Source organism: Fusarium vanettenii, assembly GCF_000151355.1.
Source record: "Fusarium vanettenii 77-13-4 chromosome 11 genomic scaffold NECHAsca_32_chr11_3_0, whole genome shotgun sequence".
Classification (NCBI taxonomy): domain Eukaryota; kingdom Fungi; phylum Ascomycota; class Sordariomycetes; order Hypocreales; family Nectriaceae; genus Fusarium; species Fusarium vanettenii.
In genome coordinates, this window is record NW_003315853.1 from 315,089 (window position 1) to 328,173 (window position 13,085).

General features: G+C 49.3%; 4 protein-coding genes across 4 annotated transcripts; 1 reads left to right on the forward strand and 3 right to left on the reverse strand.

Moving 5' to 3' along the window:
* Nucleotides 1-413: 413 nt before the first annotated feature.
* NECHADRAFT_52245 (uncharacterized protein) lies at nucleotides 414-1,316 on the reverse strand (the record flags this gene model as incomplete). The annotated part of the gene is made up of 1 exon (XM_003042781.1): nucleotides 414-1,316. A coding segment is annotated over one exon (903 nt), but the record flags the coding sequence as incomplete, so codon positions are not given.
* A 4,891-nt stretch (nucleotides 1,317-6,207) lies between these two features.
* NECHADRAFT_86718 (uncharacterized protein) lies at nucleotides 6,208-6,864 on the reverse strand (the record flags this gene model as incomplete). The annotated part of the gene is made up of 2 exons (XM_003042782.1): nucleotides 6,208-6,482; nucleotides 6,531-6,864. 2 exons carry the CDS (start codon nucleotides 6,862-6,864, stop codon nucleotides 6,208-6,210), a joined length of 609 nt encoding a protein of 202 aa, XP_003042828.1.
* Nucleotides 6,865-8,338: 1,474 nt separating this feature from the next.
* NECHADRAFT_86719 (uncharacterized protein) lies at nucleotides 8,339-10,100 on the forward strand (the record flags this gene model as incomplete). The annotated part of the gene is made up of 6 exons (XM_003042698.1): nucleotides 8,339-8,613; nucleotides 8,664-8,837; nucleotides 8,888-9,089; nucleotides 9,139-9,398; nucleotides 9,555-9,749; nucleotides 9,797-10,100. The coding sequence occupies 6 exons, from the start codon at nucleotides 8,339-8,341 to the stop codon at nucleotides 10,098-10,100; spliced, it is 1,410 nt and encodes a 469-aa protein (XP_003042744.1).
* A 1,169-nt stretch (nucleotides 10,101-11,269) lies between these two features.
* On the reverse strand, nucleotides 11,270-12,970 carry NECHADRAFT_52280 (uncharacterized protein; the record flags this gene model as incomplete). Its single annotated transcript, XM_003042783.1, has 2 exons — nucleotides 11,270-11,652; nucleotides 11,701-12,970. Coding segments are annotated over 2 exons (1,653 nt in total), but the record flags the coding sequence as incomplete, so codon positions are not given.
* Between the last annotated feature and the right edge of the window lie 115 nt (nucleotides 12,971-13,085).

Below are 13,085 nucleotides of genomic sequence, written 5' to 3' on the forward strand. Positions count from 1 at the left end.
TCCAGCCCACTAATCTGGGTTGGAAACATGATGAAGCTTCGCTCATTGTCCCACAAGCCTGCAGGATACGTGGTGACAAAACCCTTGAGACTCGTAGGGGAGGGAAACCTTCCATCTATTGAATCGCGCCATAGAGTCTGTAGCACATTGACCTCGGTAGTCAAGAGGAGGCCGTACTGAAAACTTGGTGCTGAAAATAATGGTTCCCACTGAGATGGGCCCGGTCTCGCCCTCACGAGCACTTTGCGAGGTGGCTCGGGTCGCCACGGTTCGATAGAAACGGGACTTGGAGGGAATGGTATCCGCCTGAAGGCCCCAAGCTCAACGACGTAGCGGAGAGGAATGGCAGATTGGCCAGAGTACCCAGGGTGATGAGCCTCTAAAAGGGCAAACGAGTAGCCCAAAGCTGAAAGAAGAGGAAGCCGGATGGAGAGACCAGCATTGGTGAATGAGTAGGGGGACAGCTCTGGCGAGCTGGCGTCCCTTATGGGTTCGACGTAACAACCAGAGGACTCAAAAGCCGCCGGGGTAGGGGCTAGCATGCTGGTCCAAGAGCCGGGTACAGACTCGACCCAATTCCAGCAGAAAATGGTATGGTCGGTAGATATCTTAACTATCTCTTCCTGCAGGCGCAAAAAGGCATTTCTTCCTTCGCCGTACAGTAAAGGCATGTTGATATCAAATATCCCAAGCATGCAATATGCCATGTCTTCGACTCTCGTAGTAACCCGTCGTGATAGCCATGACATCTTCTGGGCGACGCTCGCATGGATCATAGTGGATGGATCCGTAATGATGTGGACATTGATTTGCGTTATGGCGGATATCCGTTCCCCTAACGACCCCGACCTGGTCCCGACTTTCTGCCAATTTTGATCAAAGAAAATGACTTCTTTTGGCGCGAGAAGTTCTTGCAAGGTCCATCCACGAGTGAACCATCGACTCTTGCAGAAACCCGTGAAGCGATCCTGACCACTGGTGGGTATGGTAGGAACATCAATGAGAAAGGCGTAGCAGACCACGGCATCGCGATACCAGGCAAACATGGAGTTTATAGCTTCCGAGAGTTCTGCAGAGCTCGATTTATCGATGCAGTTAGTGTCCACCCAGAGATACTCCAGGGAATCCTCACGGGCCTGTTGACAAGCACCGAGGATCTTGGCGAAACCTGCCTTCTGGGAAGCAAGGTTGGGATCTTTCCAGTCTTGAAATGTGACCTCGCCCTGTCCCCAGGTATGAGAGAGAATGGCGTACCAGGGGACTTGGTCGCCATGGAACTCCTCTAGCTCCATTGTCCTCACATTGATGAGCCGCATGGCGATGCGTGGACAGCGGCCTGAGTTTGGTCTACCTCTAACCCAGTGAGCTTGCGGTAAAAATGCAGGAAGAGTTCAGATGTTGGCTCGGCAGAGGCTCCAAAACAAGCTTGGCCGATGCCTCGGTGAACCTCAAAGGTTGCCGGACTATCGGGTGCAAAAATCCACGAGAATGATTGCCATGAAAAATGGCGCTTCACGATGTGATTCTCACGTTTTCTTTTCATCTTTTTAGACGAAGAGCCATGAGGCTTAGATGGCGGGGGTTGACCCTTGCCATAGATAGGTATTTCGGATGAATGGTATGTTGAAATGAGCATGTTATGTTATGTTAAAGAAGAAGAAAGACTAGCGCTAACCAGCGTAAGCTATAGACAAGAAGACATCCACATCCCAGCCACCAATAGATCGGAATAGTCATTGATCCGTCAAAACAACGGATCTCAACACTCCCACTCGAGCCATTAGTGCGAGATGTTTCTGCGTAACAGAGTGTGGCCTCATTAAAACCTCAAAAACACCTTCGTGGGTGAAAAACAGGAAAGAGCTTCTATTACCACACCTGCGTTAGATTGTTCGGTCACCGGGGCCTTAGCACCCTAGATCCCCCAGATTATTTGATGATTTAATATTTATAAGGCAGACAGCCTTAAGTTTCTAGTCACTAGAGCCTTAGCACTCCAGATCTCCCACTCCATTCTAGGTTTATTTTTTATTTTTTTCGAAATAAATGCAGAGGACATTAATATTATCCTTTATTGATATTGACGGCTGACTACGATAGTCGAACTATCTTATTTTCTTTGGCCGGATCCGATTGAGCAGGTTCCGTTATATATCTCGTAGGACTATGGTTATTAAGGCTAAAGAAGCCAATCCAGCGGCGTTTGCTGCGTTTTTTGTATTTTTGTATTTTTGTGTTTTTGTAGTTTTGTAGTTTTATAGTTTTATAGTTTTATAGATCCTATGTGATCCGTTTCTGAATGAAATGGCTCTTATATATACGTATTGAGCGTTCAGTTATAGCTGGAATTATTGTAGAATTATTGTAAGAAGCTAAGGAATTCCGAGCTGAGGACCTGTGGGTCGCTTAGAGGCTCGATGAACGAGATAGACTATTGGGCACCCATTTTCTCCCACTTAGGGCATAATAAAAAGGGATAAAAGAAAAGAGAAATCGTATGAACTTAATATAATAGACTTTCGATGCCGCTGCTTCCAAATCCCAAGTCGGTTTATTGGTAGGTCACTTGGTTGTCGAGAGATCGCGGAGTATCAGTTGGCCAGGTATTCCCGGCCACCTCCTTTTCTCATGACCCATACTTACGTGACCAACAGCGAATCATGGGTTAGAGAGGCCCAGCGCGTTGCGAAACACGATGAAACGGTCTTTTAGAAGGGCTTTCGTAAGTCCATCTGCAATTTATTGCTCGGTTGGGGCATATTTGAGCTCAACGTCTCCATCCGAGACTCATTCTCGAACGTAATACCATTAAATATCAATGTGCTTAGTCCTGGCATGGAACTATGGGTTTTTGGCCATTACAATTGCCCCTTAATTATCACCGTAGAGGATAGTTATTTGAAGGTCTCCATGTTTATATTGGGCCAGAAGTTCGCGCAGCAACCCTCGTAGCCATATCGCTTCTTTAGTGCATTATGTTTATCCCATATACTCCGCTTCGCAGGATAATAGTGCGACCGTTAGTTATCGTTTGGAGTTCCAACTGATAGCGCCTATGCCGACGTTAAAGACATAGCCAGCCGTTGATCGTCTGGTGTCGTGATCGCCAGCCCAGTCTGAGTCGGTATACCCAACTAACGGTCTAAGTAGTCCGCTGAAGGTAAGTTCCAAGTCGATCGTCCCTCGCAAGTACCTCATAATGCGCTTAACGGCTTAGACGTATTCGTTCGCTGGGTTTCCCAGATACCGGCTGCAGAGAGAGACGGCAAATGCGATGTCTAGGCGAGTGCCAAGCATGGCGTACATAAGTAAACCAATTACTTTTGCGTACCATAGTTTCATCGTTTCAGACGCTCTATATTCGTCTGGGATAGGTTAGAATTTTGACGTGCTCAGGGGAGTTATGACTAGCTTGCTCTCCCACATATCAAATTCCCGTAGGACCTTCTCGACATATACTCGTTAGGAGAGGAAGATGGCCTTATTGCGTCTGTTTCTCCGGACGGACATTCCCAGATAGTACTAACACGGGCCAAGGTCAATCATTTCGAATTTCTCACTCAAGGCGGCTTTAATTTGGCGGATTTCTTTCTTATCAGGGCCAGCGATTAGGAGATCATCCACGTAGACGGCGATATAGGTTATGCCACGGATAAAGATGCCAGCGTCGGCGTTAAGTGGCTTAAAGCCGAGGGTTTCCAGGAAATCAGATAGAGTCTAGTACCAGATTCGGGGAGATTGTTTAAGACCGTAGAGAGCTTTCCGCAGTCGGAAGACTCTGCCTGAGTTATCGTCGAAACCCTATGGCTAAGTCACATAGATTTCTTCTTTGACGCTGCCATAAAGGAAAGCAATTTTAACATCCATCTATTCCAGTTCAAGGTCCAAGGCCGCAGCGATAGCGAAGATCATTTTATAGCTCATCGGCTTAACCACGGAGGCAAACGTCTCGTGGTAGTCGATTCCATCTTTTTGTTCGAAGCCTCTGACGACGAAGCGAGCTTTAAATCTAGTAATCTCGCCATCCTTTCCCCGTTTGAGCTTATACACCCATTTGCCTTAGAGCATATATTTTCCTAGAGGCAGGCTAACTAGTATAAAGGTGCCGTTTCTCCTCAAGGAGTCGATTTCGTCAATCATGGCTTGCATCCATTGTTCGCTATAAGGCGAGTTCATTACTTCGGCAAAGGTTTTAGGTTCGGTCGGTTCAAGGTTGTTAGCGATCATAGCCAGATAAATGGCAATCATATTGAAGCGCCATTGGTTTTGTTGAGCTAATAGGTCTTATTGAGCTAGGACTATGTATCTTGATGGAATTTGTCCTCTGGTTTCCCGTACTGGAAAACGTTATTAGGGATAACCGTCGGCTGCTTCCGCGACGACTTAGTGTTCGTCGACCGCACTGTCGGGGCTTTGTGTTCTTTCTGGAGTCCCCAGTTCCACATGGAAGCTTAGCTCGTCTTGATTCGGTTGATAGGATTGGTTAGGGGCTGACTATATCTCTTCGTCTGTTCTGATGTTTTCGGTTAGGGGTATAGTTGGAAGAGATAGTGTGAGATCCATCCGTTTTGCGTTGGGTTCGTCAGTTAGTTGCTCGGATGCAATTCGTTTTCTCAGCAGGGATTTCTCATCGAACACGACGTTATTCGCAAAGAATATTCTTCCATCATCGTCGACTAAGGCGTAGTTTATGCTCCCTTGATAGCCGAGGAGTCGGCAGGGGATTATCTTGTCGTCCATCTTCTTCCGTTTGGCTAAAGGCATCTTTGCAAAGCCTCGGCTGCCGATAACTCGGAGATAGGAGAGATCCGGCACTTCCTTGTGCCATACTTCATAAGGTGTGATTTAACGACCCGAGGCTAGTGAGAGGTTTCGTACGTATGCCATGGCTTTGAGGACGTACGGCCAGAATTTCTTTTCTAGTCCTAAATAGATGAGAGTCGTTATGAGCTTCTCGAGTAGGACACGGTTTGCTACTTCGGCCACCCCGTTTTATTCGTACTGCTCGGTAGCAGAGAAGATCATCTCAATCATCTCGTTTTCGCAGTAGAGAGTAATTACATCAGCTTAGTTTTCTCCCCCTCGATCGAGGCGAAGGTAACGGCAGCGACGGGTTAGTATCTCGGCTTATTCCAGAAGTTATCGAAGGCAGTTGCCAAATTCAGACTTTTGCCTGATTGGGAAGACCCAGGTCATTTTAGTAAAATCGTCTATGAAGCAGGCCCAGTATCTATGGCCGTCGATGCCTTCGTCTGGGAAGGGGCCAGCGATATCGCCATACAGGCTCTCCAGTAGTCGTATTCCTTTTCGGATACATCCGCGATAAGGCCTTTCCTTCATACGCCCTTTTACGCACGCTTCACAGACGTTAGAGTCAGATAGATAAGTGATACCCGTGGACATCTTCATAAGTCAATATAAGTTCTATTCACCCAAATGGCCGAGTCGGTCATACCAGATCTACAGTTTAGGGTCGCTGACAGAGTAGGCGGCCATAGCGGTATGCAGTTATTCGTCATCTTCGTCGATGACATATAGACCGAATTTCCTAGTGGCGCTAAGGATAGCTTTACCGTGGTTTATAACGACAGCTCGTCCTTTTCGAAATAGAATAATTGCTCCATCCTCCTCAAGGGCTAAGACTAAGATGAGGTTGCAGTAAGCGCCTAGCACGTAAAGTGCCTTATAAAAGGTTATCGTTCCCTTAGTATTATTCTATCTGGTTTTGAGGGTATATGCCCCTTGCCCCTCAGGCATAATGGCCGAGCCAGCTATGCCGTTAATAGCAGAGCCGGTGAATTTCTCGAGTGATATAAAGTTCCATCGGTGGCAGAACGTATGGGAGGAGGCGCCACTGTCCAATACGTGGATTCGCTCCAGCAGTTTAGATGGTTCTGACGCAGCCAGACCAAACCGGGGTTAAAAGGATAGAAGGGCCGTATTTAAGAAGGCGACGGCGGCAGTATGATCCTCGTCGAGTTCCAGTGACGAGGTATTCTCCTTTCTCTTCTCAAGCTTAGCTTCTCGTCGTCCACTCCGAAGTGCTCGTTTTCTTCTGAACTCCTCAAGAAGGTCGGGGTATAGGCCAAAACATCCGGCCTTAGTATGACCTAGTTTGTTGCAGTGGCCGCACGTCTGAGCCACTCATTCTTTGCCAGGGCCATGCATTCTAGCCAGCAGAGCCGTTTGTGTCTTAGCCTTTTCTCGCTATTGAATGTTCATTTCCTCTTGCTCTGCGGCGGCAAGAGCGATTTCGAATATTACGGCAGGTTTGGTTACTTCTCCGTTAGAGCCTCGCTCGGGTAGCAAGTTATGGTTTTGGTAGAAGGCAGTGAGGAACATTTCGTATTCGGGGCCAAGTCCGGTTAGGAACTTATTAATGAATTGAGGCATGCCGATTTTACATGTCTCGTCTAGTTGCAAGAATTCAGATTGAGCTTCTCGCAGCCGTTCTGCAAAGTTCATGACTCCCGAGCATTGGTCTAGGGTGAGGCAGTTATATCGTCGGTCGAGCTCTTAGAAGACCGCACTTCCTTTTGGTTTAAAGCGCTTCTCAAGCTCATCGAACATCTCCGTGACGGTCTCCTTATCCTTTACCTGCTCCCTAGCGTTATATCCAAGTCGATTGAGGACGGCTCCGCACGCGCGTTCCTGCTTGGAGAGCCAGTTGTCGATCTTTTCGACGGTCGCGGCACTAGTGCCGGTAGGTTTATCCTTATTTCGTTTGAACAAGTCTCCGTATCCCGACATTATGAGATAGTCCTTCATTTCTCGGCTCCAGTTGATCCATCCGGCTATTGATTCTAGCTTCGGGATATTAGCTAGGTTGCCAAGTGTTCCAGTCGATTCCTTCGAGGCCGACATGCTTGAGGATGGGTTCCTTAATGACTGGACGAGAGAAGGCGTAGGAAGAGTGTGAGGTAGGCTCAGGTGAATCTTCCCTTTTCGGTGTAGCGATGCCTCTTGCGAGCGCGAAGCTGGAGTTCTGATCGTTGTTAATGGTATCGGCAACGGGTGCGTCAGAACTCCCACTGGATGGAACGTGGATTTCTTCTGGTTCTGATGAGGCAATTGAGGCAGCTTCAAGGCTCCAAATGCTGGTTGAACTTGCGTCTGAAAGCGAGTCGTCGGTGTCTAAGTGGATTGCCCTAGAACCTGTTGGAAGGACTGAGGGCTCACTTAGATCGTAGGATATCATATATCACCACCAGGTTCGTGCGACCGATGCGAAACGCGGCTCGGACCTTAGGTCGTGTATCCGGTTTCATCCGGTTTCACATGCGGTTTCACGTCCGGCTTGTCACATCAAGTGCTCCAATCCTAGAGAGGACCACTCGAAGATATAAGGTCTCAAAGGTCCTGTGCAATCCATCAACAGAATTCGACAGCGGAAAAGGTCGGTTTCTAGAGCGGTCTAGCTCTCAAATTATGGTCGTGTGAGGCCATCATGAGGCCGAGTCTCGAGTAAAAATTTGCGCAAGGATTTTGGTCGGGAGGCTGGTGACGGATGAAGCCGGGAGGTGTGCAAAATCAAGCGCTTAATTCCTAAATAAGGCGGCTAGCAGTATTCAGCGAAAATTCGGGTAAGGTGTGATGAGTATCTTTAACGCAGTGGAAGGAGGCGGTTAGACCTCGAGTTATATTGGAAATCATGATTAGGAGGATACTCAGCTGTAAGGTGGCTTTCCGGGCTCATAACCTATTGAAATAAGCATATTATGTTATGTTGAAGAAGAAGAAAGACTAGCGCTAACCAGCGTAAGCTATAGACAAGAAGACATCCACATCCCAGCCACCAATGGATCGGAATAGTCATTGATCCGTCAAAACAACGGATCTCAACATGGTAATCCCTCGCCGTTATAACTTGGTTGTCTGCCTTACTAGGAATCCAGGGCCTAATTGAGAGCCTGATCGTCGAAGGCAACCTCTTGTCTTGTGGCTGGGGTGGCTTGGACCAGTGGCCATAGAGCGCTTAATTTCTTACATCTGCCAGGGTCACTGCAGGAAATCATACGACTTGATTGCACTGCTACTGCAAGAATATGGCTCCCCTCATTAGGCACTCACGTACAGCTCGAACTCACTCATCTAAGGCTATTTTCTTTAGGATTCCCTCTGTTTATGCCTGAAGAAAAGAATATTCCATTCTTATTCGATATACCTTCAAGATACCATCCATGTCTTTCGGATTCTCTGTCGGCGACTTTTTAGCGGCCGGGAAGCTCATTAATGACATAGTCGCTTCCCTCCGCCATTCTTCAGCCTCATCCTACCAGGAGCTTATCATCGAGCTTCATGGCCTCAAGCGCGCTTTGGACGAGATCGAGCACCTCAAATGTCCGCCTGGCTAAGAAGTAGCGCTAATAGCGTAAAGGTCGCGGCTCTCATGTGCCAGTACCCGCTTGACCAGTTTGCTTCGAAGCTGAAGAAGTACGAGAGGCTTGACATCCAGCCCCAGCATGGCGACAGCTCAAGCAAGTCAGAAAAGCTGAAGTCCTGGGGGCGGAAGGTTCAGTGGGGCGTCGGCATGGAAAAGGATGTCGTGGAGCTTCGGGCGTACATTGCAACCCACGTGGGCAGTCTGAATATGCGGCTCATTACTATCGGCCTGTCAGCTTCTCCATACCAGTGACAACCCGGCCCTTGCTAACTATTTGCAGATCTACAACCTTCTCCAACACGGAACAGAGCCGAACTGAAACCTCTACTTTGCAAAGCAAGGTTGAGGAGGTTCACAGTGGGGTTGAACAATCAAGGCGTGAACAAGTGCAACAGGGTTTGATGATCACCAAGGCCGCTTCCTTGCTACAAAAGCTTTCCGATTTAGTATCAAAGTATTTTTGCCCTTTTTCCTCTCTTGGGAGCAGTATTGACTAATCTCTAGTGGTATTGGAGTTCGGCTCGAAACCATGATCGAGCTTGCTCAGAACATATGGAAATCGAACCTTCGAATTATGGCCATCGTAACCCAGCTCCAGAGCCAACCTCCAAGGCCAGACACGGGCCGAACCTGGTTCCAGGATCCTGTAAGATTCGAAGATGCGCTTGGCCGTGTCCTGCCCATTCCGTCAGAGTACGGCTGGAGTGTAGGTTGTAATTACCCACCACACAGCTCTGACTAATGTGATTTCATAGAAGGTACATGCGATCATCTTAGACCACTTTTCGACGGGTCCCGGGAGTGGCAAAGTCAAAGCGGAGGAGTATCTGCTCTTCAACTCCCTGGACTCATCGCAGATACTCTTGCAGGCTCGCACCGAGAGCCTGATGCCTGGAATGAGTATCACTATGGCTTTTATCATCGGCCGACACGGTCCCACCACTCTAGGCAACTGCCCGAGGGCTGGATGCGTATCAAGCAAGATTGAAACCAGCGACGCTGGCGGCAAATTCTGGTTAGTTCTGCAAGCTTAGAGTCCTTAAACCCCTTGGCTAAGCCGTTCTCTACCTAGCACTATTTGCAGATGTTGGTTTAATTCTACCGACGAGAGAATAGCCTTGCCTCAGCAGCCAGAGAGAACCCCGTCGGAGACAAGTACAACAGGAAACAGTCCACGAAGTCGCTCCCGCGAAGAAACACATGCCGATACTATTCCCAACCGAAAAGATACAGGCAGTGTCAATGCTAGACTTGAGGAAGAGCGCGCATTCAAGAACATATTGATCAATTTCACGGATCTCCGGGAGGCCCTGCAGTGCGTTGAGCCTGGCTGCGGCCAGGCTTTTAACCATCCCCATAAGCTAAAGTAAGGCACCATGGTTGGGTATTCTAATGTGGTCTAACCCTTCCCAGGCATCATCAGCGCTACCATACCAAGGAGCACAAGTGCCCTTATCCAAATTGTGCTAAAGGATTCGGAACTAGGACTCACCTCCAACGGCATATCAATGACCGCCATGAGAGGAGTAAGAAGCTTTATTGTTCAGTGCCGGAATGCGATTACTCTAGGCAAGGAGGCAAGGGCTTCCCTCGCAAGGACAACTGGCAACGACATATGCTCAGGGCCCACAACATGGACCAACCTTTCAACATGGACCAACTATCTCCACCGGAGCCTGTGATAGTCGATCTCGAGAGGGATGTAGGGAACTCTTAAGCAGGCTGACCGCTCCAGAGAAGAGAAGGGAGAGTGTTCGAATTTCTTATTCGGCAATCTTGTCGATCTTCTGGCTCAGCTCCCATCAAGGTCCGGGCTGCAACCATAGTAAAGAACAAATTATCAACACATCAACACATCATAACATCATGACCCGATGTTAACACGGTGGCCTTTTTAAACCTTCTGCTGCCGGCAGCGGGACTATTGTCAATATGTGTTAGGAGAAGGACACAACAAGCACGAGGGGGTACAGAAGGGTGGATGAAGGTGTCTCGAACGATCCTCGAATGGATCAAAGACATTCAATAACAATTCCAGAAACCACCGCCACGTGAATTTCATTCATCATTTGCCAATGTCTACATTCCCGGCTAGTGAAGGGGCCGTCGTCTGACTCAAACCATCCACCGATAGACCGACACTCCTTTTGAACTCGCTTAGCCACTCGACGTTATCAACAGGGGTTTGGTTCCAAGGATCATCGCTTCAACATGTCAGCCCAGGTCAATGTTTCAGATCCAGAGAACTTACTCGTCGTAAAGAATCCAGCGCGCTTGATACTTTAGTTCCTCGTCACTCGGTACATGGCTGTTCGGGTTATTGGGCGACATGCAACTGACCACAAAGCGGGACAGTTCCCTTGTCAATCGACTATAGCTGTTATTGTCGTTGAGAAAAAAGGGGGTGACGGATGTCGAGTTCATGGTCGGGTTGAGGTGAGAGGAATTGAATGCTGACTCGCTCATGGCGGGAGCCCAGGGGCCAGGGAGCGGTTCGGCAAAAGGCTGCATGGAAGGTTGGGCAGGCTCTAGGACCGGGGCCCAGAGCAGGCTCGTTGAGAGCTGAGGAGTTTCAGACTGTTCCAAGCCTGATATCAGGCTGGGTAGTTCACTTGGTATGAATGTTCCAAATGGGAACTGTGGGGGATCTAGCAGATGAGGACCTTCACCTGAGACCCCCCTCTCGGAGTAGATGCGCCCTCGTTCCCTCAGGGGCCCTAGCCATTCTGTAGAATCCCAGATGAGTCTCACTAAAAACTCCATAAAGCGCCTAGATGGGTTTGGAGAAGGATCTTCTAGACGACTGATAGCATGGCACGCTTCCTGCTGGAGGTCATGGTCAGAGAGCTGCAATCCCAAGGTGATGTGCATGTCGATATACCGACAGAGTGACCCCTCTAATTCACAGCCCTCAAAGATATTATTCTTGCCGTTGATCTTTAGTGGGCTCATGCGAGACTTGGTAAGCTGATTTATGGGTTGGATGCGCGCCCGTTCGGCGATGTCGTGATTCGCCATCAAAAGGTCGCGCAGCCATGACGGAGCGGAACATGAATGGTCTTCCGAGATGGCCTCGGCTCCAAAGATAATTGAGCAAGCCTCATATTGCATTTCCTCGTGAGATAGATCCTCCGTATGAATATCATAGTAGCCTCGCATGTAATATTCCCACTCTAACTTGATCAGTTCGTAAGCACTGCTTGGTGTGTCTGCGGGGCCGGCTAGAGCTGAGAAGGGCAGAGGAGAATTCTTCTCGTAATGGATAAGATCTAGAGTTACATTAGCTATGACACGAGAAGTTACGATGTAGAGCTTACATGGAGGTATGGCATTATCTAGCGTCTCAATGACCGAAGGTTCAAACCCCCAGTCACCCATCCAGTCCGCCATAGTACGACCGTCTTTAAAATGCGAGGCCAAGTGATCAGTCCTGCTACTCCACGACTCCATCTCAATGCCACAGAAACCACATCGGGAGTGGATGTCCTCAATCGCTGTTCTCCATGTCTCCATAGGCCACTTGATGTACTTGGCACCATGTACCAACTTTAGGTGTTGTCGAAGGTGATCCTTCCGGTAAAATGTCCTCTCTTCAAATGGCCGCTCTAGGCAGGCAGCGCTATTGTGCTTTTTTAGGTGACCCTGATCCGGGTTGGCATCACCACAGTAGACGCAGAGCACGCCTTTGTCGAGGTCTGTCTCTACCGATCCATTGGGTGAGCAAACCCACGTCTCCAGTGATAGGTGAAGCGACTTTTCGTGGCGCTCCCAGTCGTACTTGGTCTTGAATGATTCAGTGCAAAATGTGCACTGGTAACGGCCGGATGCCTGAAAGCGGTTCAACCAGTTTCCTCTCTGTCGCCGATGTGTCGTACCGCGCCTCCTGCGGCTGGTGCTGCGCTTCAGGTACTCCAGAGAAGTTTGAGACACATGGGAGGAGGCCGATCCAGAGCCCCTGCTGGAGCAAGACGTCCCTGCACTGCTGACAGATGATGCAGTCCCTGTTGACCTCCCCGACCACTCGGACGTGCGCGGTCGTGCTGGAACCAAAGCTGAAGGGGATCTGACTGATGCAGCGACGGCCCGGGAAATGTCAGACACGGTCGCCGCCTCATGCTGGGGTGGTGAGTTCTCCCAGCGCTGCAAGGGGTTCATGTGCTCCATTGGAACGGGCGTCGGACGCCTCGGCGGGATGGCCATTGCCCCTTGACTACTGGATGAGGGTTCCGCCCAGTTGCGAATATCGAGCGACATTGGACGCAAGGCTCGGAACTTGTAGCGTCGTCGAAAATTGGCCAACCAATTAGTGATTTGCTGTCCGGAAAGACCGGTCTGACTTTGAAGCATCTCGACGTCCTTGGGGGATGGGTATGGATGGCTTTCGTGATCCGCAAACCAATTGCGAAGGATCCTCACGGACCTGGAGGAAAAGCGAGTCCCAACCTTGGGAGGCCCCCCATCATTGCCGAGTTGATCCGGGGACGCTGAAATCGCACTGACACTCGCCTCAGGGCTTTGACTCTGGCGTCCCGGATCCTGGGGTTGCCGAGAGCCATCGTTCTGTATGTATGGTTGTTCCTGTTCCATGTCGATGAAGGGCGTTGCCGGCTGGCTTAAGCCGGAGCCAGGAATGGACTTCTGGGAGCCTTCCGACTCATGATGGTCCGCCATGATTAGCATGCCTTTCCACGGTCGTCTTCAA